This window comes from Nycticebus coucang, chromosome 22 (genome assembly GCF_027406575.1).
Source record: "Nycticebus coucang isolate mNycCou1 chromosome 22, mNycCou1.pri, whole genome shotgun sequence".
In the NCBI taxonomy this organism is placed as follows: Eukaryota; Metazoa; Chordata; class Mammalia; order Primates; family Lorisidae; genus Nycticebus; species Nycticebus coucang.
In genome coordinates, this window is record NC_069801.1 from 9,552,316 (window position 1) to 9,580,130 (window position 27,815).

General features: G+C 51.4%; 1 protein-coding gene across 1 annotated transcript; it reads right to left on the reverse strand.

The window, feature by feature from the left end:
- Window positions 1–1,332: 1,332 nt before the first annotated feature.
- LRRC38 (leucine rich repeat containing 38) lies at window positions 1,333–26,917 on the reverse strand. Its single transcript, XM_053576711.1, has 2 exons — window positions 25,348–26,917; window positions 1,333–4,374 (listed from the first exon to the last, which is right to left on the reverse strand). The coding sequence occupies exons 1-2, from the start codon at window positions 26,000–26,002 to the stop codon at window positions 4,121–4,123; spliced, it is 909 nt and encodes a 302-aa protein (XP_053432686.1). The 5' UTR covers window positions 26,003–26,917; the 3' UTR covers window positions 1,333–4,120.
- Window positions 26,918–27,815: the final 898 nt, after the last annotated feature.

Below are 27,815 nucleotides of genomic sequence, written 5' to 3' on the forward strand. Positions count from 1 at the left end.
AGGGGAGGAATAGTGGTACCTGCCTTATGGGGTTTAGGGGTGGCTCAAAGCGGGGGAATCTGCATAAAGGCCCTGGCCCCGCATCCAGCACAGAGCAAGCCTTCCATACACATGAACTGTTACAACCAAGAGTAGTTTTGGAGTCCAGCAACTGACTCCACGCTGGCTCTGTTACTTCCTGTAACCTGCCTACTTCCTCTGAGTCTCAGTTTCCTCACCTATAAAACCAGGACGAGAGTGGTTCTTACGTGGACTTGTGAGGATGCTCACATGGGGCTCGGGTTTGCGGACCAGCTGGTGTGCTATCTGGAGCTCATTCATTTGCTCTTTCAACCAATATGCATATGGGTTGTGCCACTGCTCTGTGCCAGGCATGGTTCTAAAGGTGGGGGACATGAGTGGCCCAAGGTCCTGCCCTGGGGGAGCTCAGGTTATAGCCTGGGGAGATAGACAAAAAAACATATGAATAAATAGATCAGATCAAGGTCCCTGATAAGCAGAAAACAATAGGGGTGGTGTGCTGAGGAGGTGAGATTTGAACTAAGACCCAAATGGCACCTGTGGGGATGCAGGAAAGACCCTCTACCATTATGCAGGCAGCACTGTCATAGTTGTTAATGACAATGACACGAGACCCGCAGGCAAGTCCCAGAGCTCTAAATCGTTGCCTATTGTTTGTGCAATGCCGTGTCTCTCCCTAGCTGAGCTACGGCTCCTGGTCAGTATATTTTATTTTCTTCAGCCTGATGACAGATGCTGCTACCCCGGCTCCCCCCTCCCTTTTCAACGTCCCCAATGTCCCCATTGTTTTACAAGAATTTTATATCCAGGCAGTAAAAGTGACCATTTTAACTAGCAATATTTTAAAGCTCCTCTTCTTCCTGAGAATCACGTTCATTCCCAAATCCTGGGATGCAGCCAGTAGGCACAGATGCCCTTGCCCTGCTCACTCACTCATTCGGTGAATGACTCCCTGCCCCACCCCGGCTCTCTCCTCCCAGGCAGGGCTTGTGACTTCCGAGGAAACAGCAGAGCCTGTGGATCAGCATGAATCACTTGACACAGACTGAAAGGACAGAAAACAGACTCATTAGGGGAAAACTCAGCCACCAGAACCTATTAGAACAAGGCTCTGATATTATTTCCCCAGCTTGGGGCACCATCTCCTCAGGACTCTAGGAGAGATGACTTTGGCAGAGCCCTGTTGGGTTGGGGCCTTCAACTGCACCCCTAGGAGTGGCGCTCCTGGGGCTGGGAGCAGGTGGAAGCAGCAATCCCAACCCCACACAAGACTCAGCTGAAGCCGTGGCCAGGTTGGGGAGGTGCCGACATCATATCATTTTGTCTCAAGCTGTCAGCAGAAGTACACCGGGTCAGAGCCTAAGACAGAGGGGCTCTCAGAGGCTGAGGCTGCCATGGAGTCACTTCTCCACCCACCCAGGGACTCTGAGGAGACCGTCCTGAGCCAGCAGTCTCCTCCACCAGAGCCGATGATGCTGGGGAGCAGAGGGCAGATTGAGAGTCTCCCCAAGGGTGAAGCAGAGAGAGAGAGTAGGAAAGAAGGGAAGGAGAGAGGGCTGGAGATGACAGAAGAGGGAAGCAGGACACAGCTCCAAAGCCATCAGAGGCCCTGTGGGATGTGATGGTTCGTTGTATAGGCTTGACTGGGCCATGGGGTGCCCAGATATTTGGTTAAACATAATTTCTGGATGTGTCCGGGGTTTGGGGTGAGATTAGCACTTGAGTAGGCAGCCTGAGTCAGGCAGATGGCCCTCCTCAGTGTGTGTGTCTCCTGGGCATCCTCCAGTCTGCTGAGGGCCTCAACAGAACAAAACACGGAGGAGAGGGAATCTACTCTTTTTTGCCCAACAGCAGACAGAACTGGATCTTCTCCTGCCCCAGACTGGAACCATTGGCTCTCGTGTCTCCAGCTTGCCAACTGTAGAGCCTGGAACTCCTTTTTTTCTTTAGAGAGAGTCTCACTATATCACTCTCAGTAAAGTGCCATGGTGTCACAGCTCACAGCAACCTCAAACTCTTGGGCTCAAGCGATTCTTTTGCCTCAGCTTCCTGAGTAGCTGGGATTACAGGCTCCTGCCATGATGCCCGGCTATTTTTAGAGATGGACTCAGGCTTGTCTCAAACTCATGAGCTCAGGCAATCCACCCTCCTCAGTCTCCAGAGCGCTGGGATTACAGGCGAGCCACCTTGCCCAGTCAAGGACCTGTCTTTCTTATTCAAGACTCATTCAAGACCACAAAGCTTGCACCAGTACCTGGCACTTAGTAAGTACTCAGTAATTATGTATGGAAGCCAGGATGGAAAGAAGCAATGAAGGCAAGAAACAGAAGTCAAATATTATAAAGAACAATGGAAAAACAATGCTCAAAAATATCCCGAGAGTTTCTCCTGAGCCCCTGTTCCAAGTCTCAGTCCCCCGCCCCGGGCCAATGCTGCTAACACAAGTCATCTTGTATTAACTCACCAGGGCACTAGACTTGTTTGTCTCATATTGTCTCTGAACCAAAGTCCTGCATTCTGCATCCTGGAAAGCACTGCCTGTCACAGCCTATGTACCAAAGAAATGTCACACACACCCTAAGGCCACCACCAGTGGAGGTTTTTCATAGGCCAAGTCCCAGCATGTTTTTTAGCATTTTGTTGATCCAATGAAACCTGTGGATTAGAATATTGGTCTTGAGGAAAGTGTACGGAGAGCTCTGGTCGTTCTGGGAGGGGAACAACCTGACTTTCAGAGGCAAGAGTGACTCTGAGCAGGGAGACCATCACAATGGTACAAAGCAACTGTCCTTTCTCAACAAGCTGCTACCTCTTAGGATGAACATCAGGGTTTGAGTTATGTCAACACAATGTTTCCAACCTTTGGTAGGTCCCAGAGCTTACCAAAAGACAGCAAACACCCTTTGGCCAGTTCTTAGCTTTTCCCTTGGTGCTATTTTAGCCAAACATGGTGTCTTGGTCTCTTTCAACTGTTGTAACATTATGAGTCCCACAGTGTGAGTGCTTAAAACAACAAATATTTATTTCTCCAGTTCTGGGGGCTGTAAGTCTGAGATCTGGGTGCTGGCCTACTTCTTGATTCATGGAAAGCTGACTTCTCAAGTGGTAGAAGGGGTGAGGGGCTCTCTAGGGCCTCTTTATGAGGACACTAATCCCAGTTGCAGGCCCCAGCCAAGACCTCATCTAAACCCAGTCACCTCCAAAGACCGTCCCATTGGGAATTAGGTTTCAACATACGGATTTGGGGGCAGGGGAGGGACACAAACATTCAGTCTATTGCACATGGGTCTTTTGGTTTGGTTTGGTTTTGTGTTTAGAGACAGGGTCTTGTTCTGTCACCCACGCTGGAATGCAAAGGCGTGAGCGTAACTCACTGCAGCCTCCAACTCCTGGGTTCAAGCAATCCTCCCACCTCAGCCTACCAAGTAGCTGTGGACTTCAGGCACCCACCACCACACCCAGTTTATTTTTAAATCCTTCTTGTAGAGATGGGGTCTCGTTATGTTGCTCAGGCTGGTCTCAAACTCCTGGCCTCAAGCCATCCTCCTGTCTCAGTCTGCCACAGTGATTACAGGTGTGAGTCACTGCACCTGCCCCTTGCACCTGAGTTGATTGGTTATCAGTATAACATCCCAAGGTTACTGAGGCCCATTATAGAAAGGGAGATATTCTTGCTCCCATGGACAATGATCTGAATTTTTAGCCCTGCTATTTGAGCTGCTGTTTCTTGGCGGGAAGGGGCTGCTTCATGATCTCCCAGTCCAGGGCAGACATAGAATCGTCTTTACAGTCAAAAGCTGCAAGCTGTCACATCTCCCAGGGGAGGTTTTTGGCCATCAGCTATAAAGCCCGACTCGGTCATCTTCTCCCTAACACAAACCTTGATCTGAGAGGCAGGCTCTGCTCCAGGAACGACTCCCTGGCTCCTTCCTGGGGTTCTCTACTCTGCTGATTCTAAACCCCGAGATCAGGGGTCCCACTGGGGCACCCAGGGGCCAGGACGTGGAGCAGGCCCCGCTCTGTTCACTGACAGTGGCCAGCGCTTTTCCCTCTCTTCCTGGAGAGGAGTTATAGAGAATGAGGAGCGGAGAGCGGGGGCTCAGTCGTCCTCGTCCTCGTCCTCGTCCTCCGTGTCTTTGTTGGGGGCACACCTCTGGAAGCACTGCACCACGGTGGCCAGGAAGAAGCTGGAGATGACGGCAGCAATGGACACGGCCACGCCCGAGAAGACGATGATCAACAGGTCTGTGAGCGACAGGCTGAACTTGCACCCGCTGAAGCTGGCCTCCGACAGCTCCCGCAGGGGTATCCTCCTGTTCTCCATGGGCAGGGAGCACTGCATCCCGTCGAGGCCTGAGGGGAGATGGGCAGAGGGGGAGAGAGGTTAGGCAGCAGCCTGCAAGTTCACCAGGTGAGTGTCACGGGGCCAGCAGAGCGGGAGCATTCCCCAAAAGTAAAAGGGGAGAAAAAGCTTCTCTGTGGAATTTAAATTTGTTCATTTTTTTTTGCAATTTTTGGCTGGGGCTGGGTTTGAACCCACCACCTCCAGCATATGGGGTGGGCACCCTACTCCTTTGAGCCACAGGCACTGCCCAACTTTTTTTTTTTTTTTTAAGTTATTATTCACTTTTTATTTCCTTCCTTTTTTTTTTTTTTTTCCACTCTGGTAAGAGTGCTGTTGCATTACAAGTCATAGCAACCTCAAACTCTTTTTTTTTTTTTTTTTTTAAGAGACAGAGTCTCACTTTGTCACCCTTAGTAGAGTGCCATGGTGTCACAGCTCACAGCAATCTTCAGCTCTTGGGCTTAGGTGATTCTCTTGCCTCAGCCTCCCTAGTAGCTGGGACTACAGGCGCCTGCCAAAACGCCTGGCTATTTTTTGTTTACGGTCTGGCCGGGGCTGGGTCCGAACCTGCCACCCTTGGTATATGGGGCCGGCGTCCTACTCATTGGGCCACAGGCACGGGCCAGCAACCTCAAACTCTTTAACTCAGGTGATCCTCCTGCCTCAGCCTCCTGAGTAGCTGAGACTACAGGCACCTGCCACAACGCCAGCTAGTTTTTCTATTTTTAGTAGAGATGGGGTCTCGCTCTTTCTCAGGCTGGTGTCTGACTCCTGAGCTCAAGCAATCTGCCTTCCTTAGCCTCCCAGGGTGCTAGGATTTCAAGTGTGAGCCACTGCGCTCATTATAAGAGAGAGCAAATGCCAAAATACTACCCGTATCTTGATTATATCTTCATAAAAATTTTTTTCTATTTTTTTATTCCAGATTAATATAAAGATACAAATGTTTAAGTTGCACTGTTTTCATTTCTAAAGTAAAGTTCAAGTGGTAGGTGAGCCCTTCACCCTGGGAGCATGCTGAACACCCCACATTGTGCACAGTAGGTGAGATTCCCCCAGTCGCCCTCCATCCTCCCCGCTGCCCCTGGCTCTCCTCTCCTCTCCCCCTTGCTAGACTATACTTGTGTTTTATCTTTCATGTGGGGATATAGTTGTTGTTTTTTTTTTTTTTGTAGAGACAGAAGTGCCGTGGCGTCACACAGCTCACAGCAACCTCCAACTCCTGGGCTTAGGCGATTCTCCTGCCTCAGCCTCCCGAGTAGCTGGGACTACAGGCGCCCGCCACAACGCCCGGCTATTTTTTTTGTTGCAGTTTGGCCGGGGCTGGGTTTGAACCCGCCACCCTCGGCATATGGGGCCGGTGCCCTGCTCACTGAGCCATAGGCACCGCCCGCGGATATAGTTGTTTATATACTGGTTTCATGTTAGTATTGAGTACATTGGATACTTTTTTCCCCATTCTTGAGATGCTTTACTAAGAAGAATGTGAAACTTTTTTTTTTAAGCATCAGAGTAATCACAAAGGAAAAAAATCAGAACACGTTGGTCTAAAGTTTAGACCTTTTTTTTGAAAGATAGGTCTTGTTCTGTCATCCATGCTTAGTGGTACAAGAGTTCAATGGTGCAATCATAGCTCACTGCAGCCTTGAACTCCTGGGCTCACGTTAGCCTCTCACTTCAGCCTATGAGTACCTGGGACTACAGGTGTGTGTGCTGCCCACACCCGGTTGATTTTTAAAATTTTTTTGTAGAGATGAGTTTCACTGTTACCCTATAGCAGGGGTCCTCAAACTGCGGCCCGCGGGCCACATAAGGTGGAGCTCTGTAAGCTTCTTCCCTTTACACTTGATTACAGTTTTTGACCGTTTTTCTTTTTTTTTTTTTTTTTGTAGAGACAGAGACTCACGGCACTCGGTAGAGTGCCGTGGCCTCACACAGCTCACAGCAACCTCCAACTCCTGGGCTTAAGTGATTCTCTTGCCTCAGCCTCCCGAGTAGCTGGGACTACAGGCGCCCGCCACAACGCCCGGCTATTTTTTGGTTGCAGTTTGGCCGGGGCCGGGTTTGAACCCGCCACCCTCGGTATATGGGGCCGGCGCCTTACCGACTGAGCCACAGGCGCCGCCCTGACCGTTTTCTTTTTCTTAAAGAGGTCAAACTTCTGTCTATTTTCTTCTGAGTATTTCTTTTTTCTTTTTCTTTCTTTCCTTTTTTCTTTTTTTTTAGAGATGGGGTCTCGCTATGTTGCCCAGGCTGGAGTGCAGTGGCTATTCACAGGCGTGATCCCACTGCTGATCAGTACAGGAGTTTTGACCTGCTCCATTTCCGACCTGGGTCGTTCACCCCTCTTTAGTCAACCTGGTGGTCCCCCGCTCCCAGGAGATCACCACATTGATGCTGAACTTAGTGCGGACACTTGATCAGCATAGCGCTCGACAGCCCAGAACTCCTGGACTCAAGCGATCCTCCTGTCTCAGCCTCCGAGTAGCTGGGACTACAGGCCTGTGCCACTGCATCCGGCAGAGCATTTTATTTTTCATTTTATTTTATGTTTTTGAGACAGAGTCTCAATGTCGCCCTGGGTAGAGTGTCATGGCATCATAGCCCACAGCAATCTCCAACTCTTGGGCTTAAGCAATTCTCTTGCCTCAGCCTCTCAAGTAGCTGGGACTACAGGCGCCTGCCATGGTAAAAAAACCACCTGGCTATTTTTTGTTGTTGTTGTATTGTCATTGTTGTTTAGCTGGCCCAGGCCGGGTTCAACTCACCAGCCTGGTATATGTGGCTGGCACCATAACCACTGTGCTACAGGTGCCTGGCCATTTTCTGAGCATTTTTTTTTCTTTTTCTTTTTTAATTTAAAATTTTTTGAAGAACATTATCCCTATTTTTTTTTTAAATTTAGTTTAATATGAGGGTACACATGATTAGGTTACATTGTTTGTTTTTCTAAGGTAAAGTTCAAGATGTAGTTGGGGTGCTGAACCCTTCATCCAGGGGGTGTAATGTACACACTCAAAATGTGTCCATCACATGTACCCCCCCTTTTTATTTAATCTTTAAAATTTTCTAAAAAAGGCATTTGAATAAAAGAGGAGCACTTAAAGACAGGGTTATATTGAAGCTCCCTCACAGATACTGATTTCTTCGATGGAAAAATGGAAAATGCAATCAACCTGCCTCCTCTTAGCAGCCCACACCCAGCCGAAGACGTTGTGTAAGTGAATAAGATGGACACCAAGAGATTGCATGAGGCTCAGGAACTTTCTAAAGCCAGCAGATTATTTGCAACCTTCAAGTTAGTAACAGGTCATTATTTAGCTGGAGAAACTTTCTAAAAATCCTTGTCTTCTATACACGGTATTAAATGAAAAACAGCCACACTACAATAACACAAGCTCACAGAGCGTGCTATTTAAATCCAGCCTTTGCTGGCCACGACTTCTTGAGTCAATTTTGATTTCCACAATGTTCTTTGTGCCTGGAGATTAGTCTTGGCATTTTTACAAAGCGACAATTTTAGAAAATGTCATCTCACATTTCTCTGTGGCTAAAAGAACCGGGGCTTGTTTGAAAAACACTGCACGCAAGCCCACCAGGGGCGGGGAATTTTGGAATAAGGATGCTCAGTGGAGCTGTCATGATAAGATGCACTGACTTGATGAGTTTTCGTAGCTCACAAATTGCAGAGAAATAAAAAGGGTTGCACAAAGAGAGTCAGCCAGGCAGACGGGGGTCCAGAAGAAGGGGAGAGGGTATTCCTACTAAAGCCGTCTAAAAAGGCTGTGAGACCAACCTCAGGACTCTGGATGGACGTAGTCTAATTTTGGGGTCCCCTCCTTTCCCCTAAAGCAGTGGTTCTCAACCTTCCTAATGCCCATGACGTATTTTCATTTCTCAAAGGGGTCGAGACCCACAGGTTGAGAATTGCTGCCCTAAAAGATCTTAGTTTTAGACCATGTTTTCTCAACCTGGATACTATTACATATAGGGCAGGATAATTTTTTGGTGGGGGGGGGGCTTTCTGTGCACTGTAAGATATTTATAAGCATCCCTGCCTCTACTCACTAGATTCCAGCAGCAGCTCCTTTGCAGTGGGATAATCAGAAATGTCACCAGAAATTTTTAGGAGACCTTGTCCCCTGGGTAAGCAGGACAAAGTCCTCTTGGTTAAGAACCACTGCATTAGATTGAAATGCTCTGCTAAGTAGGTTGCTATTAAGGACTGAATGTGTCCCCTCAAAATTCATATGTTGAAGCCCTAGCTCCTACTGTGATGGGAAATGGAGACTTCAGGACACCATCAGGGTTAGATGAGGTCAAAAGGATGGGGGCCTTCCTGATGGGATTAGTGCCCTTCTAAGAATAGACATCAGAGACCTGTCACCCCTGTCTCTGCATCTCTCTCTCTTTCTCTTTCCCTCTCACACTATCTCTGCCATGTGAGGACACAACAAGGAAAGGGCCACCTGCAAGAATACCCTCTCCAGGACAGCACCTGTGGCTCAAAGGAGTAGGGCACTGCCCCCATATACCAGAGGTGGGGGGTTCGAACCCAGCCCCAGCCAAAAACTGCAAAAAAAAACAAAAAACCAACCCTCTCCAGAACCTAACCCTGCTGGCACCCTGACTGTGGACTCCCAGCCTCTAAAACTGTGGGCAAACAGATGTCTACAGATGTCTGCTGCTTAAGCCTCCCAGTCAATGGTATTTTGTTAGGACAACTAGAGCAGAATAAAACAGTAACCTTCCAAGGTAGGCCTACCCTTAGTTACTAAGTAGACATTCAGTTATTAAATGGCTTCCTTTAGGGGCAGCACCAGTGGCTCAAGGAGTAGGGCACTGGCCCCATATGCCGGAGGTGGTGGGTTCAAACCTATTCCCCAGCCAAAAACTGCAAAAAAAATGGCTTCCTTTAATTCATACATTAAGAAAAATAGGCCAGACACAGTGGCTCAGGCTCAGGCCTATAGTCCTAGCACTCTGGGAGGCTGAGGTAAGTGAATTGCCCGAGCTCAGAAGTTCAAGACCAGCCTGAGCAAGAGTGAGACCCCTGTCTCTACTAAAAATAGAAAAACTAGGCCAGGCGTGGCCATGGGTGACTATAGTCCCAGCTATTTGGGAGGCTGAGGCAAGAGGATTGCTTCAGCCCAGGAGTTTGAGGTTTCTGTGAGCTGGGCTGACACCACTGCATTCTGTTAGACTCTGTCTCAAAAAAAAAAAAAAAAAAAGGAAAGAAGAAAACCAGATGAGGCTGTATGTTAAGTGCCATAATGGACATGAAAGAAAGGAATAAAGGAAGAAGGAAACAGACAAAAGAAAGGAAGGGAGGAATGGAGAAAGGAAGGAAAGAGAGCAAAACGGAGGACAGAGACGGAGAGATACAGAGAGTCAGGGACGGAGATCGCTGGCCTGGGCCTCAGAGAGCTTAGGTCTAAGGGGAGAAGCATCAGGACAGAGACGGAGAGATACAGAGAGTCAGAGACGGAGATCGCTGGCCTGGGCCTCAGAGAGCTTAGGTCTAAGGGGAGAAGCATCAGGACAGAGACGGAGAGATACAGAGAGTCAGAGACGGAGATCGCTGGCCTGGGCCTCAGAGAGCTTAGGTCTAAGGGGAGAAGCATCAGGACAGAGACGGAGAGATACAGAGAGTCAGGGACGGAGATCGCTGGCCTGGGCCTCAGAGAACTTAGGTCTAAGGGGAGAAGCATCAGGACACATGTGCGAATAACACTTCCCTGCCTCCCTTAGCCGGAGTTGGCTTCTGTTGTGTGCACTCAACAGAGGAACGCGGCGAGTCAGCAGGCACCCGGGCCACTGCAGGGCTCCTGCTCCGGGGCAGGGGCGCCAGGAACACCAGCTCTCATTTCTGATAGTGCTAACCTTGGCTCTCCACTTCCACTTTCATTAAATATTGACCATCATCCAGGGGGAGTGGGGTGGGGGTGCTCGGTGTCCTGTCTGCCACCACCCCCTGTCTGCTGTCTCTCGCTGACTGATGACTTCTCCCCATCAGCTGACACCTGAGCTGGAGAGGGTGAAGAGCTGCCACTCTCCAGAAATAGACAGTGACACAGCAGATGATAGATGGAGATTAATCTCTTGTACCAGACCGGCCCTTTGCCAGAGGACCGGAGCCAGAGGACCTCTCGGGGCCTTTCCCCTGCTCTGGCCTCCCAGAGACTGAATAACTCAGATCAACAACAGACTCTGGTAAGTGATTTTTGTGGTTAAAAATATATTTTTGGTTTTTAATTCCACTTATTAGACAAAGTCTGCAAAACACACTGAGAGAAAAGAAACAAAAAGGAGACTAAAAGAATGCACAAATAAATGGTTAATTCTTTGGGTTTTACCTTTCTAGAAGCTTTTCTGTGTGTGTGCATAAACCCACCAGGTAGACCCACTGTGCCACTCTGGTGGATAACCAACCACATCGGGAACATCTTTTCCATTCACCAAATATAATTATAATCCACTTAATGGTTGTAAGGCATTTGGGTGGTAAAGGAACCATACATTTACCCAAACCCAGGGTGTTTCTAGTTTTTTTCATACGAGGAGCCATGTTTCAATGACCAGCCCTGAACCCATTCTCAGTTATTTCTCTAAGACAGATGCCTTCAAGTTGAAAATCATGTGTGAGTCCAACAGTGGATTTTGTCATTCTTACATCTTTATCAATCTGATAATCCATAAAAGAGTATATGGTTGGTATTTTTAATGTTTAGATTTTTAATTTTTTTAAATTTTAATTTAATCATTAATTAATTTTTATTTTATTTTTTTGAGACAGAGTCTCACTCTGTGCACTGGGTAGAGTGCTGTAGTGTCACAGCTCATAGCAACCTCAAACTTTTAGGCTCAAGTGATCCTCTTGCCTCAGCCCACCGAGTAGCTGGGACTACAGGTGCCCACCACAACACCCAGCTAGTTTTTCTGTTTTTTAGTAGAGACGAGGCCTCACTCTTGCTCAGGCTGATTTCAAACTCCTGGGCTCAAGCAATCCACCTGCCTCGGCCTTCCAGAGTACTAGGATTATAGGCGTGAACCACTGTGCCTGGCTTGTATTGTTGATTTGATTGTCATTTCTCTGATTACCAGCAGAGCCGAACACCTTTCCCTATCCTCCATGCCACCATTCTGAATACTAATCTCGAAGGCCTGGGAAACATTAACATTGACAGAAGCAGCCTTTCGTCCCTTCACACCACTCTGAAGCCAGCACATTCTGGTTTCACAGCCTCTTAGGTTGGCAGATCTAAAGGCATATTTGATATTTCTCCTTCCCTCCCCACTCCACTCCTTTATTTTACAGATGAGAGACCCAGAGAAGTCAAGCAATTTGTCCAAGGTCACTTGGAGTCTGGACCGAAACCCAGGTCTCCTGATTCCCCGTTTCATGCTCTTCCCAGGCCCCAGGCTCTCGGGTCAGCTCCGAGCACCTGTGTTACAGTCGCCGCTGCAGAGGAACACCACAGCGTCAGGAGGCACCCGAGGCCACCGCAGGGCCCGCCTGCTCCCGGGGCTGGAGCGCCAGGAACTCCAGCTCTCATTTCTGATAGTGCTAACCTTTGCTCTCCACTACCACTTTCATTAAATATCAGCCATCACATAGGGGGAAATTCCCAATTAAAATCCCAGCTGAGAGCAGACATTTGATCTGATTAAGTAACAAGCTGACTTTGCTAAGAGGAAGATGCCCCTGCCCTGTTGGGTGAAAGGCTTGTCCTGGCTCCCCAGATTGCATCCTGGAGAAAGGACAGAGTGACAGCAAGGATGCAGCACCAGCCGTCTGACTCCATCTGTACCCTACACCCCAGCCCCGATGCCCAGCCCTCACCTCAGGACACTGGCCGCACACGCAAGCAAGGAAAATCAAATGACCCCCAATGTGGCCGTCTCAGCTTGTGTCACCCTCCCCTCCTAAGGGACAAGCACAGAATGATCACAAACAGCAGGAAAACGGGGAGGGAAGCATGCGTTTCCACTACCCCCACCAACATCGCCATCATGAATGCCATGCAAGTTGGGCCCTCAGCTAAGTACTAGGGATCCTGACCTGTGTCTGGTTATTGTTGATGACCTGTTTAGAGAGAACCTTCCAGGAAGGCCAGTGTGAGGACATCTAAGAATGGCCCATGAGTTTGGCACCTGCCACTGCTCGCCATGGTGATCAGAGCTCCATGTGGCCTCCCATGCTCAGACCCCACTGTGGCTCCCTGCATGGACCTGCCCTTGGAAGTACCGACTGTCCAGAGACAGTCTCCAGTGGTGAGCTCACTGACCAGCTAGAAGAAGAAACGTGCCGTGTGTCACGGGATACAGAGGGCTGTGTCTCAGGGGGTTCCCTGCTATGATACCGTCAAGATGACATTCTACTGGGAAATCATATTCCTGGATACTCCTACTATTTCAGAAACAGGAAGTACTTCCCCATAGCACCTCATTCAGCCCTCCCTCTCAACAACCCTCTGAAGCAACACTTCTCAATTGGGGTGATTTCACCCCTCCGCAGGCATTTGTCGATGTCTGGGGACATTTTTTTTTTTGGCTGGGGCTGGGTTTGAACTCACCACCTCCAGTATATGGGGCTGGCACCCTACTCCTTTGAGCCATTTTTTTTGTTGTCACATTGGGTAGGGAGCTACCTGTCTAGGGGACAGAAGACAAGGGCACTGCCACACACCCGACAGTGCACAGGAAAGCCCCCTGGATGAAGAAGGAGCCAGCCCAACATGGCAACCGTGCTTCAGACAAGACCCTCCGCTCTGGGGTATTTTTTTTTTCTTTTGTAGAGACAGAGTCTCACTTTATGGCCCTCGGTAGAGTGCCGTGGCCTCACACAGCTCACAGCAACCTCCAACTCCTGGGCTTAAGCGATTCTCTTGCCTCAGCCTCCCGAGCAGCTGGGACTACAGGCGCCCGCCACAACGCCCGGCTATTTTTTGGTTGCAGTTTGGCCGGGGCTGGGTTTGAACCCGCCACCCTCAGTATATGGGGCCGGCGCCCTGCTCACTGAGCCACAGGCACTGCCCCTGGGGTATTTTTTTAACCTAATTTTTAACAAATATTTTAATTGCCGTAAAATATGTATAACCCAAAATTCACAATTGTAATCATTTTCCAGTGTGCAGTTCACCAGTGTTTAGTTACATCATATTCCACATTACATACAACCATCGGTCGCCTCCTTCTCCAGAACTCATCTCATCTTCCCAACAGAAGCTCTGCCCCCATTAAACTCTTAACTCCTCACCCTCCGTCCTCCCAGCCCCTAGAAAATCCCTATTTTCAGTTTCTACGAATTCGATAACTGTAGGTACTTCATCCAAGTGGAATCATACGAGGCTGGACAATTAAGTCCTCAAACACACCCTCGAAAAAGAGCCACCTACTTCATTGCTGAATATCAACTACATCACCTTCGAAGTCCTCCCCTGGGGAAGCTTTGCACTGATGCCAGGACCCAGACCACCCCTGCAAGCCATTTTGGAACTTTTTCTGAATGGCCATCAGCGCTGTCATCGCATTAGGTATGACAGTTAAGTTTGCAAACTCATCCCAGAAAAAGTGGTTTGAGGGTGGATGAGGTGCTGGTGTGGGTGCATAGATTCCCCATGGGAGCACCTTGACGGCAACCGGGGTGCCACTCAGCAGTGAGGTAGGTAGCACTTTTTCTAGGATGAGTTCACGGACTTCATTGTCTGACCTTGTATAATATCTTTCCTTTTGTGTCTGACTTATTTCTCTTAGCATAACATGGTCAAGGTTCATCTGTGTTGTGGCATGGCTCAGAATTCCCTTCCTTTTAAAGGCTGAGTGATAGTCTATTGCCAGCAGGGGCCACATTTTGTAGTTACATTTTTCGAGGCAGAAGAAATGTAATATAAAAAAGAAAGTGGAGAAAAAAATCATTCTTAAAAATAAGTAAAAACATAACAAGGATCAGGTCCTGAATCTCACCCAGGACACGTTTGGCTGTGTTAATGCTCACCGTATTCTAGACTTGAGGGGATTCAAAATGCAGACGAGTCCATATGAGGTAGGCTTTGCCATTTTATTATAAAAGATGTGGCATCTCTGCTCAGCGCTGCCACTTTGCCCCCCACCTCTGACCCAGTCCTTCCCTCTGACCACGTGAGGCCTGGCTATCTCTGACGTACCCTGGGGGCTGCCCCATCCAGGGGTTAGGGAATCCCCATCTGTGCTGCCTGTGACAGCCCTTCCAGGGACATCTTCCTGTGGCTGCCAGTGTTCTCTCCCCCTCACCCCCAAACAGCTCCAGAACAACTTACAGACAAAAACAATTCTGGTTTTCCTGGTCAAGTCAGGAACCAAGCTGGAAGTTGGTCTTTTGGTTATATTTAGGACTTCTTCCAGCAGCCCAGGGCAGACCCAGGATCTTAGCTGCAGACACCTATACCTGGTGGGTTTCCAGCAATTCCCAGTACTGCTGACAACTGCTGTCACCAAGGCCAAAGTTGCAAATTATTGGGATGTGACCCAAGGGAGAGGTGTTGGGGATAGGAGCGGGAGAATTGATGAGAAGCAGGTCCTCTACCGTCACAGCTGGGGACAAAGACCTCCTGGCTCCGTGTTTCTCCTTATGGTGCATCAAGCTCAGTTTCCCTGTAGTTCCCAATCACAGGCCCATCTTCTGAGGCCAGAGCAAGCGTCCTCTATTCAGTGACAGCCTCTCAGATGTCCAGAGCCAGGGACCGTGTTCTTCTAAGTCTCTACTTCTAAGAGCTGAACATCCATTTTCCGACACCAGCACAGCCTCACCCTCCAAATACGAAGCATGATGTGACATTTCTAATAGACAGGAAGCCTAGGTAACTGCTTATAAGTTGTGATTTGCAAGGATTCGGGGGCCCTGCCCTTCCTTCCTGGCTTCCGACCTCCCCAACCCAGCATCACATCTGGAATTCTGTGCATATTGATGCCTCAGTGACCAGCAGGCTCCCATCCTTCTGCCCTGATGGCATTTACCCCCGGCTGACCCTTGAATCACTAACACTTGGGGGAGAATGAGTTGATCTCACTGGTTTCTCCAAGCCAGGGCGGTAGTTCTGGAGGCCTCTCCTCCCCACTCGCCTTCCTCTTGCCTTGGCTCAGCACGCAGTGAAGCATCCATTCCTTCCACACACGTGTCCAGTCCACCTGCCCTGCTGGCACAGTTCCAGTCTAGCACTATGGATAAAGCGCTGAACAGAACACACAAGCCCCAGCCCTGATGGCTACAATTTCATGAGACAAAGAGTGAATCAGTGAAATGTACAGTATGATGGGCAGTGACAGGTGCAACAGGGAAAAGAGGCCCAGAGGGGACAGGGAAGGAAAGACCAAGGCAGCAGGGTACAGGCTTCAGCGGGGCTTGGGATAGGCTCAGGGAGCAGGTGGCATCTGAGCAAGGAGGGAGGGGCAGGTCATGCCCACATCCAGGGGAAAGATGCTCCTGGCAGAGGGAGCAGCATGTGCAAAGGTCCTGGGGTGGGGGAGGGATGTGCACGGTGTGTGCAGAACAGCAAGGAGTCTGGGCCATTGGGCCAGAGTAAGAGGGAGAGAAGAGTAGGAAGTAACAGATCAGAAAGCAACGAGAAGGAAGTCAGATCGTGGGGCGGGGCGTGTAAACCACTGAAGGACCAGGCTTCCACTCTGTGACACGGGGGACTCCTGGAGAGTTCTGAACCCAGGACAGGTGCAATTTGACATCTATTTGACAAGCAGGGAGGGGTCATTGTTTCAGATAAAGTTCTCACAGGAGCATTAGAAGGGGCCTGAATTTGTTTTCAACAGGTGTTTGATCCACTTTGATTTCCTCTACTAGGCTCAAGTCAATTGTTGTTTATACCCCTCCAAGGCTTTGAGTCAAGAAGATTCACTAAGTGGGTCCTGAGCACACAGCAAGAACCACAGACCCTAGAGGAGAGAACTAGAAGGGGCCTTTGACTAGCTTGAGCAATGGTAAGACCCTGTCTCTACTAAATAGAAAAAATAGCCGGGCATTGTGGCGGGCACCTGTTGTCCCAGCTACTCGGGAGGCTGAGGCAAGAGAATCACTTAAGCCCAGGAGTTTGAAGTTGCTGTGAACTGTGACTCCATGGCACTCTACTGAGGGTGACAAAGTGAGACTCTGTCTCAAAAAAAAAAAAAAAAAAGAAGGGGCCTTCATGATCATTCAGAACAGGGGTCTACAACTGGTGGCCAGGGGGAGGAACCTATCTCAGGGGAGTTTGGCAGTATGGTGCCCTTCACTCTCTGCTGACTCCTGCTCACTGCTCTCTTGCTAACCTTGTCAGGGTGCTCACTCGGGAGTGGGACCACGATTCTTGAGTCTTTGGTCTGGGTTGGGCTCCAAGGAGCTGTCCCTTAGTCCTGAGTGGCCTGTAGATCCCTCAAGGTCCTGACTGGCTGCCCTTGATGTTTATCACATAACCAGCTGGGAGGATGACGGGCAGCCCGACCGAGAGCCCAGGGAGGATGCACTTTCATGGGGCCACCTGCACCAGCCAGCACACATTTGGGGTTTGACAGCCAAGTCCTAAGTTGGGTGGGTTTGTAAGGCTAAGTGCCTCTCTTCTCTGCATTTCCAAGATTTGAACAACAAAAACCACAATTAACAGCTTCTACCTAGGGCAATGAGGGAAATGACATCCTTTGAGGACGAAGGGCAGATGCTACCATCTGCTCTTAACAGAGGGACATGGGGGTCCACCAACAAACTCATGGGGGCTTCTCTGCCATCAGACAGTTTGCCAGACACACAGCAACAGTCAGGGCGCCTGGTGGGTGGTCTGCCCCGCCCCCACTCCCAGTGCTGCTCCCTAAACTCCACCCCACACCCACATAACCACCATGCCCAGCCTCCAGCATCACCAAGAAAGGGACACTTCCCAGATAGGACCAGATAGCGCCTCTTCCTGGGACCTAGAAATCAGGACCAAGGGATTTGGCTGGGCCTAGACTGGGCTCCTGAGTGGTACAGGCAGCGGGAGGGAGGGGGATTTGTTTTGTCACATGGACAGGAAAGCAGAGTATGAGAGGCAGAGATAGGAGAAGACAGAGGGGTGCTGTGTCTCTTGCGCCCCTGGCTTTCTCTCCCATGACTCCCTGGAACTTGACTGTTTGGGACCAAGGATTCCCAGCCACACCATGCCGCTGCACCCTGACCAGAACCCTCTATCTGCTCATGCCAGACGAGTATTTCTGTTTCTGGAAATGAACAAGCAAAGGTGTGTGATTTGGCCACCCCCGCCACACTTTGCAAAGGAGGGAAGAACAACGGTCCAGACTTGGGACTGTTACTCCGGCCATCATTGCTCCAGGAGATGGGTCTGGAGCAGCTGGCTCCCTCCCACCCTACTCACAGCAACGGATTGGCCCAGGATCACACAGACCTGGGAAGGAAACCCTGTATTTGGGCCTCTGCTTTTTTTTTTTTTTTTGAGACAGAGCCTCAAGCTGTCACCCTGGGTAGAGTGCTGTGGTGTCACAGCTCACAGCAACCTCCAACTCCTGGGCTCAAGCGATTCTCTTGCCTCTGCCTCCCAAATAGCTGGGACTACAGGTGCCCGCCACAACACCCAGCTACTTTTTGGTTGCAACTGTCATTGTTGTCGGGCCCTGGCTGGATTCCAACCCGCCAGGTTTGAACGTGTATGTGGCTGGCGCCTTAGCCGCTTGAGCCACAGGCGCCAAGCCAGGGCCCCTGCATTTGCTGAAGGTCACCTGATATGCTCTGCTGACCTGAGTCAGGGAGGGGCACTTGCTGAGGACAAAAGTAAAAGCCAGTGGTGTCGACCTGTCCCCCGGTGGCCCTCAGGAGCATGCACTTCTTGGCTCTCTCACTCCCACAGCCCCACTGAGACCTGCCACACTGGGCATGGCTGATGGCAGTGGCTGTGCTGATCTCTTGGGGCCTGGGTTCCTAGTGTGGACATTATTCGTGGACTAGATAATGTCAGCCTCAGGGAGGGTCATAACGTTAAGTACACTAAGCAGATGGGATCGAGAGAGATGGAGTGGGGGTGGGATGGTCCGGGAAGGCCTCCTGGAGGAGGTGACACTTGACTGGACACCTAGTGAAGAGGAAGACACAGTTATTTGAAACTGCAGGGAGGCGGAGGGAGCAATGCGGTCCAGGCCCTGGCTAGGTGTTGGCGCTTGATGTGTTCCAGGGACAGACCAAGGCTGGGGTGCTTGACGTGGCAGAAAGTGGATTGGAGTAGGAGGCGAGCCAAGGAGAAATGGTGGGGAGGGGGCCCTTTGAGCCAGAAAAGGGGGCTGGGTTGGTTCTAAGTGCAGCATCGGCAGGTATCCAAACATGCCCTATATTGTCCCAGCCCTGGGGATTCAAGGAGGAACAAGACGCGTGTTGTGTCCTCAGAAAGGGTCAGACATGTGACCTGCAACTGTCAGCGGTGATGGTAGAGTTAGTGCAGGATCCCAAGAACTCACACAGGACAGGCACGGTAGGAACCAGAAAGGTAAAGCAATCCAGGCCGGCCACAGTGAGGGGAGTCTGCAGCGCCATAGCACTGACACAGACCCGGGCTCAGAGTCCACAGTGACTCCCGGAGTGGAAGTAAGGCATCCAGCTGTGTTCTCATGGTCAAGACACGATTTAACTCACGGAACCATGAATACCCCTGATTCGGGTACTCACCACAACGCCCACAATGTGAAGGTCCCGATGCATCATGGCTCCTGCCCGAAAGCCTGCTGGGCACCGCATCACTCCAGACTATGTCTGAGACTATGAGATTCGGGGCCAGCAGGCACTGGATGGCCACCTGCCTGAATGGCTTGAAAGGCTTAACCCTTTGGGTATCTGAATTGGCCCGCAAATGGTCCACTGCACCTAAAGGTGACACTATCCTCCCCAAACCAAATCCTCAGCTCTGTTCCCCTGAGGCTGTCCACCCCAGGCCTTTCAGCAAAGAGGTCTGCCTCCCTTTGAATTCACTAACAGAGTGACAAGAGGAATATTCTATTTCCAGGAAGAACTGGAGTGTGGGGACGCTGTGGGGCTCTCCAGGGAGCAACCCAGACAGGGTGCACGGTAGAACAGACTGAGGTCAAGTTTGCACTTGACTCTGTGCCAGAACCACAGACCACGGTGCCCATAGAAGCTGGCACTCAGCTCCTGGACACTGGGAATGGTGATAAAGGTGACACCCACTGACTCAACTCTAATTGAGAGACAAATTAAAAGTGGCACAGAGGCATGTACAGACCGGTCAACAGCAGGAAAGCGGCCACTTGCAAGAAAACTGAGACCTCCATCAACCTCTTGCTCAGGAACAAGATTCTCTTAGGTACCAACACACATAAAATGTTCATTGTTTCCCCTGAGTAAATAATGCAGAGTAAAGCCAAAAAAAACAAACAAAAATAAGGGCGGTGCCCATAGCTCAGTAGGTAGGGCACCAGCCACAGAGACCCAGGTTCAAACCCACCCAGGCCAGCTAAACAACAACTGCAACCAAAAAGTAGCCAGGCGTTGTGACAGGTGCCTGTAGTCCCAACTACTTGGGAGGCTGAGACAAGAGAATCGCTTAAGCCCAAGAGTTGTAAGCTGTGATGCCACGGCACTCTACTGAGGGTGACAAAGTGAGACTCTGTCTCAAAAAAAAAAAAGAGGTCATCATTTCGCTTATCAAATTTTTAAAGTGAGAATTCATAAAGCTGGGAGCAAAAAAATAAAAAACCCAGAAAGCTGGGAAAGCCAGGCTACATTTGTGTTCCCTGCTAATGGTCCCAGCTCTCCAGGCAAAAATATATCCAGGGGTTTCCCCCCGAGAAATAACCAGAGGGTTCCACAAACTTTGCCTATTGTGAGCATGTTCAGCTCAGCACTGTTTACATATAAAAAACCAAAAGGAAACAACCCACATTTCCAACAATAACAAACAGATTAAGTAAGTATAAAATGGCCAGTTCACATGGCCATTAAAAGTTAAATCTTAAAAAAAACTATAAGGACAAGAAACTCTCACAGTTCAACAACAGAAAAAAATTATTTAGAAAATATCTGGTGTAGGCCAGGTGCAGTGGCTCACGCCTGTAATCCTAGTACTCTGGGAGGCCGAGGTGAGTGGATCGCTTGAGCTTAGGAGTTTGACACCATGGGCAGTGCCTGTGGCTCACGGAGTAGGGCACCAGCCCCATATACCAGGGGTGGTGGGTTCAAGCCCAGCCCCAGCCAAAACTGCAAAAAAAAAAAAGGAGTTTGACACCAGCCTCAGCCAGAGCTAGTCCTCATCTCCAAAAATAGCCAGGTGTTGTAGAATCACTTCAGCCCAGGAGTTTGAGGTTGCTGTGAACTATGACACCATGGCACTCTACCCAGAGTGACAAAGTGAGACTCTGTCTCAAAAAAAGAAAAAAATAAATAAAATATATAGTGTAATATCAGTTTGTTTCAATATGCACAGACAATAAAACTTGAAATATATAGCAAAACTTTAATAGTGACGGAATTATGGGTAGTTTTTATTTTTTTCATGATATATCCATCTATCTATTTATCTATCTATCTGTCTATTTTTAGAGATGGGGTACATTTCTGTTGCCCAGGCTGGCATGCTCATAGCTCACTTTAACTTTGAACTCCTGGGTTCAAGCGATCCTCCTGCCTCAGCCTTCCCAATAGCTAGGACTATAGCCGCACATCACCATGTCCGGCTAATTATTAAGGGTTTTGGAGAGATATGGTCTTGCTATGTTGCCCAGGCTGGTCTCAAACTCCTGGGTTCCTGTGATCCTCCAGACTTCGTCTCTCCAAATGCTAGCACTATAGGCATGATCCATGCTTTTATTTTTTATTTTTTATAAGAAGAAAAAGAGTCACCCTGGAGTCACCTGGGAGAAAGGACCAGTGTGACCTTCAGGTAAGCACTGGCTTTTGTCCCTCTGGCTGAAATACAGTTTATTTTGCCAGCATGACAAGAAGTCCTCACTTGTCTGGCCAAACCCAGCCTTCATAGTGTCCCCACATTAAAAAAGGGGAGAATCTGGGAGATGAGGGTAGGCTCCCCTAGCGAGCCCTCAGTCAGGCCTCGTAAGCAGGTGGAGTTGGTGATGCCCCTTCCAAGAAAGGACACTTCCCACAGGGTCTGCCCCACCAGGGATCAGAGCCTCTGAATACTCAGATGCTCCAGGCACGATGTAATGGCTCTTCTCTGGGAAGCTGTCCCCTCCCAGGGACCAGGGTTCACAGACCCAAGGCCTGACAGGTAGTCCTGTTTCATTCCACCTCACTCAGTCCATCCATCTTCCCAGCCCTCCCTCCCTCCCTATACCTCCATGTGTCAAGGTCACAGGGCGAGGGAGTCAGCCCACATCTCTTCCCTAGTGCCGTGGGCAGTGACCCGAAGGCCGCACGTGACCATGGAGAGAAAGGGAGGTGCAAGGGGGTGCCTGGTGAATGCAGCTCCCCCGCATATCTGCATGTGCTTTTCCTGTGATGGGCTCTCAGGCACGGTGGCGTGGGCTGTGTCACCTGCTCTGTGCCCCTCCAGAGCCAAGCACAGAGAAGCCCTGTCCTTGCCAGCCTTGGTTGAGTATGCACGGGACACACTCACGCTAAAACATCGTTCATAGTGTAGCTGAAATTCATCATTAATAGGGTATCCTGTGCTTGTTTGTTCGTTGTTGTGTTTTGCCTTCGCTAACTGCCCCCTGGGTGTTCCGGCATCCCGCCCTGTCCCCTGCAGTAGGGGCAGTTCCTCCTCAGTCCTCAGGCCCAGACCTTCCCACTCCAGGACCCTGGAGGAGCCTGGACCAAGGGCACCAGTGTGCCGAATGGCATCTCGTCCTCCCTTCCGTGTGAGCTCTCTGGCTGAGTGCTCCCCATCAGCACTGCGGCCACAAGGGGAGGCTCAACTGGCAGACAACACATTTTTGCAACTGTCACAGCCAGTCAAGGTCACAGAGAGAAAGCTCTGTGTCTGTGGGAGAGAAGGGGACAGGGGAGGGTAGGGAAAGACAGTGAGGACAGGATACTCTCTGTTCCTTTGAATTCCTGCCTTGGAAGAGGCAGAGTGCCTGCCTGGACAGCCCAGGCTCCTGTTCACCTGTTCCCTGGTGGAGCCCGACTCTCTTATGCAGGAAGTGGGTGGTCCGCGTGGTGGGGGCAGGGGTGCCAGAGGCCCCGGGGCATCGCACACCTCCATTTGTAACTCTGTGATCTTGGGCAAATTACACATCACTGCTTCTAGTTAAAATAAGAAAACACCACTAGCACAACGCATTTGATGTGTTTTAGGTACTATTTTAAGTCCTCTTGAATAACGCCCTTTTAATTTTCCCACTCATCCAATAGGGTGGATACTGTTTCATCCCCACCTTAGAGATGCGGAAAGTGGGATATGAGAAGGCACACAACCAGTCATAAGTAGAGGAAGGACACTTCAGGCAAGCAGCTTGGGGCCAGGGTCCCCAGCTCTTGGCCACTTGCCCTTCTTCCTCTCTGAAAACACAAACAGCAGCTCACACTTGGGAGGGAAGGCAACAGCATCTATCTAGTGAGCACCCACGGCTTCGCTAAGCCTGACTACGTCCTTTACAGTGTTGATCTCATTTAAAACTCACAACAGACACGGTGGAGGACATCTCGAATGTACAGGCAGGGAAAGAGGCTCAGAGAGCTCGGAGACCTCCCCTGATCAGAGATCTGAAGCCAAGGCCGGGGACTCACGCTTGTAACCCCAGCCCTCTGGGAGTCTGAGGCAGGTGGATTGCTTGAGCTCAGGAGTTCGAGACCAGCCTGAGCCAGAGTGAGACCCCCGTCTCTATTAAAAATAGAAAAATTAGCCAGCCATTGTGGCAGGCGCCTGTAGTCCCAGCTACTCAGAAGACTGAGGCAGGAGGATTGCTTGAGCCCAAGAGTTTGAGGCTGCTGTGAGCTATGACACCACAGTACTCTGAGACTGTCTCAAAAAGAAAAAAAAATCTGAAGCTAGATCTGAACTGGGTTTTCTCACATCAAGGTCTGTGCCAGCTCTTCCACTGCCCGCCCTGTGCCTGGTTCGCAGTCTTGGGGACACTGCTTTGGCCCCATAGCACGGGCAGCTGTGGTGAGGAAAGAGCTGCCCTTGGTATTACAACCAAGAGGGGCCAGGAGCCTTCGGGCTGCACTCAAGCTGCCTCCATCCTCTCCCTCCTGGCTGAGATCAACCACCTCCTGCACCTGCCTTGTCCCCAGAGCGCTGGACACTGCTCCTTGCCCAGAACCTGTCCACCCTCCCTGCAGCTGGTGTCTGCCTGACATTATGGACAGGAGGATGAGAAACACATTACATTCAGCTACCTGTTACTTTAACCCACATCAGCTTGTTTTGGTCTTGACAACCACCCAGTCAGATGGACCATGTAGCATTGCCCGTGTCCTGATTCCATATGGGGAAGGTAAAAATCCCCAAAGTAAAATGACCCCCGCAGAAAGTCCCCCAGATTTCAAGCCAGGACTCAAACACACATCTTCACACTGAAAGCCAGGGCTCTGTGCAGCTCTCAGAGGCCACCTCAAATCTAGGGTCACATCTAGAGATGAAGAAACTGAGGCCCAGACAGGGTAAGTGGCCTGCTCAAGGTCACGGCCACCCATAACAGAACTGAGACCGAAACCTGCAGCTCCTGGCCTCATAACACCCTCCCCTCACCCAAAAAACAGAGGAAGCCAATGCTGCCAACCCAACCAACAAAGGGGATGAATGACCAACCTCATCTAAAAACAAAAAGGCAGGAACAATCAGCTTCGAGGTGCACGCCCACCCCATCTCCAGTACAGATTCCAGTGGGGAGTGCAGGGGGCACCAGGCAAGCACATGAGGATCAAGTTGAAAGCTGGGGACTCTGCGCTGGCACACTGGATCTCTTGGAACTGCTCGCATGGCAGGGCCAGCCTGGGCTGAGAACACCAGCTCAGGGGCCTGCATCTGCTGAGGGTAGCCGCCTGCACAAGGCGTGTACTTGTTAACAGTATGGAAGGAAGAAGGGAAGGCAGGAATTTAGCACTTAGATAAGCAGCACCTTGGCTTCTCCATAAATGGTGAAAAAAAACACGCTGAAGCTAAGTCTTCACCTGCATAGCCCTGTATAACGTGCGCCTTACAGCTCTGGTTCCCATGCCGCCAAAACGTGGTAGCCAGGTGGGAGGCGGGGTCTGGCTCTGAGAGGTCACTGCTGGCACCATGACTGAGGGGCAGGACACCACCTGCCTGGCCAGGTGCTCCCCCCTACAGACGCTGGGGTCCCTCCTCCTCCCTCGGCCTTGGCTTCCTTCCTGCTGACCTTCTCAGGACACCTTAATTCCCTTGCTCTTGGGTTCTTGTGGGCCAAGTGGGTATGTATGTTCCTGTCACAGCTGGAAGGGTACACCAGGAAAGGAAAGGGGGCGCCAGCAGCCACATTTTATTTCGCTTTTTCACATCTGGGCCGAAAGCCACAGCACTATTCATCATTTACAGCATCACTGGATTCCAGCCGGCTGCCATCAGTTCCTCTCTGTGAATATTCCTCGCCCCTTTTAGGCAGAAGAGCAAACTGGGCTGAGAAGCTGAGAGACCAGCTTAGGCCTGGCAGAGCACTGAGAACCGCTGCTGGCTCCCACCCATTCACAGCAGGAGGACCTCCCGCTTAGAAGGGACCGGTAAGTCACCGCCCCCAGCAGTCCCAGGACTCAAAGACGCATGAGACCATCCTGGTCACTCCCAAGAACTGAACGTTCCCTACCTTAGAAAAGTGAGTGTTAGAGAAGCGGCGGGGAAAGTAAACCCTGGGTCCAGAAACTCCGGATGGAAAAGTTCACCCGGAGCGGCTCTCACAGAGCGGGTTGCTCAGAGCCACCAAGGGGCCACATCCAGACGCAACCCAAGGCCCCCCAGGGGCTGGTCAGGGCTCCTCACCGCCCAGACTCGGGATAGTGGAGGCCCGTCCCTGCGTCCTCCCTCAGCCCGGCCAGCCTGGCTCACCTTTGGGCAGTTTGGGCGCGTTCTCCTGCATCCAGGAGAAGAGGTGGGCGAACTCGCAGTCGCAGAGCCACGGGTTCCCGTCCAGACGCAGGGTGCGCAGCGCGGGCAGCGCGTCCAGGGCGGCCACGCTGAGGCTGTGCAGGTTGTTGTCGTGGAGTTCCAGCACCTGCAGCGACTCCAGGGTCTCGAAGGCGGCCTCGTGCACGCCCGCCAGGTTGTTGTTGGCCAGGCTCAGCTTGACCAGCCTTGCCGCCGAGCGGAAGGCGCCGGCGCCCAGCTGGGTCAGGTTGTTGTAACTGAGGTCGAGAAACGCCAGCTTGGCGGAGCCGCTGAACGTGCCCTTCTCCAGCGAGCGCAGCGAGTTGTTCCTGAAGTCCAGGTACACCAGGTCGCCGTAGAAGATGAAGAAGTCCTCGGGGATCTGCTGGATGCGGTTGCCCGCCACCAGCAGCTTGCGCACGTCCAGGGGAAAGAGGTCGGGCACGCTGGGCAGCCCGCGGTCGCGGCAGTCCACCGTGTGCGGGTCGGTGCAGGCGCAGCCCGCGGGGCACGCGTGCCCGGGCGCGAGCAGCGGCACCAGCCCCAGCAGCAGCAGAAGGCTACGGAGCCAGAGAGCCGCGCAGGCGGGAGCGCGGGGGGCGGTGCAGGGGCGCATGGCCGAGGGGCCGCCGCGACGCCCACGCGACCCTCAGAGCGAGCGCACACTCGGGGCAGCGCGCCGGGCCGGGCGTGGAGAGCCGGAGGGCGGCCCAGGCGAGGAGGGCGTGCGCCCGGGCGCGCGGGGGCGACGGAGCGCGGCGCGGACGCACTTGGGGAGTCCAGGCGGCGGGGACAGACAGAGGCGAGGCCGGGAGGGAGGGGCAAGGGACTAGGGAAAGGATTTACCGGGACAGGAAATTAACCCGCTGGAAAATCCCGGGGAGAGGCGGGAGCGGTAGGGGTGGCTGAGTTGCGGTCGCCAAAAGCAGCTCCACCAGGCGGCTTATTTCCGAGACCGGGGGATAGGACCAGCCGCGCGGATTTGGCTGGTGGCTCTTGAAGTCCAAGTTCAGTTACTGAGCCTGGGAGCGGTTTCCATAGGGCGTGTCCAGGACGTGTGCCCCGCACCCCAGCGCCCGCCTGGTGCCAAAGTGCGCTCCCCGCGCGCCACCCGGGTTGCCAAAGGGAATGAAACCTGGGTCATTCCGACTCTGCTCCGTAGGCAATCCCCGCAGGCTCTCAGGGGCCAGGCTGACCTGACTTTGGGCTGGCTCCAAAGAGAGAGTGAGTGGCTGGTCTTCCCTCTCCTCTGCCCCGCCCGAACTTGACCCATCTTAGTGAGAGGCCTGAGAGTAAGAGGAGACAGGTGGCTGCCAGGGCCCCTGCTGTGGCTGGAAGGAAAGCCAAGGCCAGTCAGCACTTTCCATGCTGGCCCCACTTCTCCACAGAACTGGAATCCACCGAGCAAAGATCAGCTGCTGGTCTAACAGAGGCCCAACTTGTAGGCCTTCCGCCGGGATCACCAGGCCTGGGTTCTGAGCTGTGTGGCCTCAGACCAGTGCCTCTGCCTCTCTGGACCAGGTTAGCCCCATCTGTGAAATGGGAAAGGGGACCGTGTATCTCACCAGCTTTGGAGGAGGACCAGAGTTCAAAAATTATCTTTCCATTCTCTCCTCCACCAAACCCCCAGCTTTTATGGCCTGGGTAGTGGTCAGGGAGGTTCCAAGGCAGGAAAGGAAAGCGTGGAGTTGGTGGGGTTAGCCTCTAACACTGGCAGCATTCCCTCTTCACCATGGCTCAAGCCAAATTCCTTCCCCTCTGCGCCACCCCATTTTAGAAACTTCTCTGTGGGGAGGTCCCCACAGAGCCACCAAGAGATCTTCCTGCTGTGGGCTATTTTGGTCCAGATACCCTGGAATTGATAAGCTCCACTGGAACAAAAATAACCTAGGGAACAGCTGTTGGGCAACAGGCCCCCAGAGACCCTGTGTGGGGCCCCAGCCCTGCTGGGGATTGGGACTGGAGCCTTAGATTCTGAAGCTAAACCCCTAGCCTTCTCCAAAGGTACAGACAGTCTTGATGCTGCTGAGCCACAGGATTAGAACACTGAGCCTCTGGAACAGAGCCAAGGGCTCAAGAGAGGAGAGTATTTGCAGGAGCCCAAGAGAAGGGCAGGGGGAGCCCCCGGGGGAGACTTTGAGACATTTCAGCTCTTTCCCTGGTTATAGGCCAGACCTCCAAGTTCCCTGTCTGTGCCCACTCACCCAGGGGCCCCAGTTTGCTGTTGTCATCCCAGCTTCAAAGGCTCAGCCCCCCACTCTGATCTCATGCTCTTGAAGAGGCAGGTGCTGGGGGAAACGGGTCTGAATGCTCTCTAGTGGGTGAAAATGCTTCAACCTACATAAAGAATGCATAATTATTGAAGTCACACAAAGTGCAAGCAGGTGGCAGAATAAACACATTCTCCACCCCTGCAACTCTGCAAAATC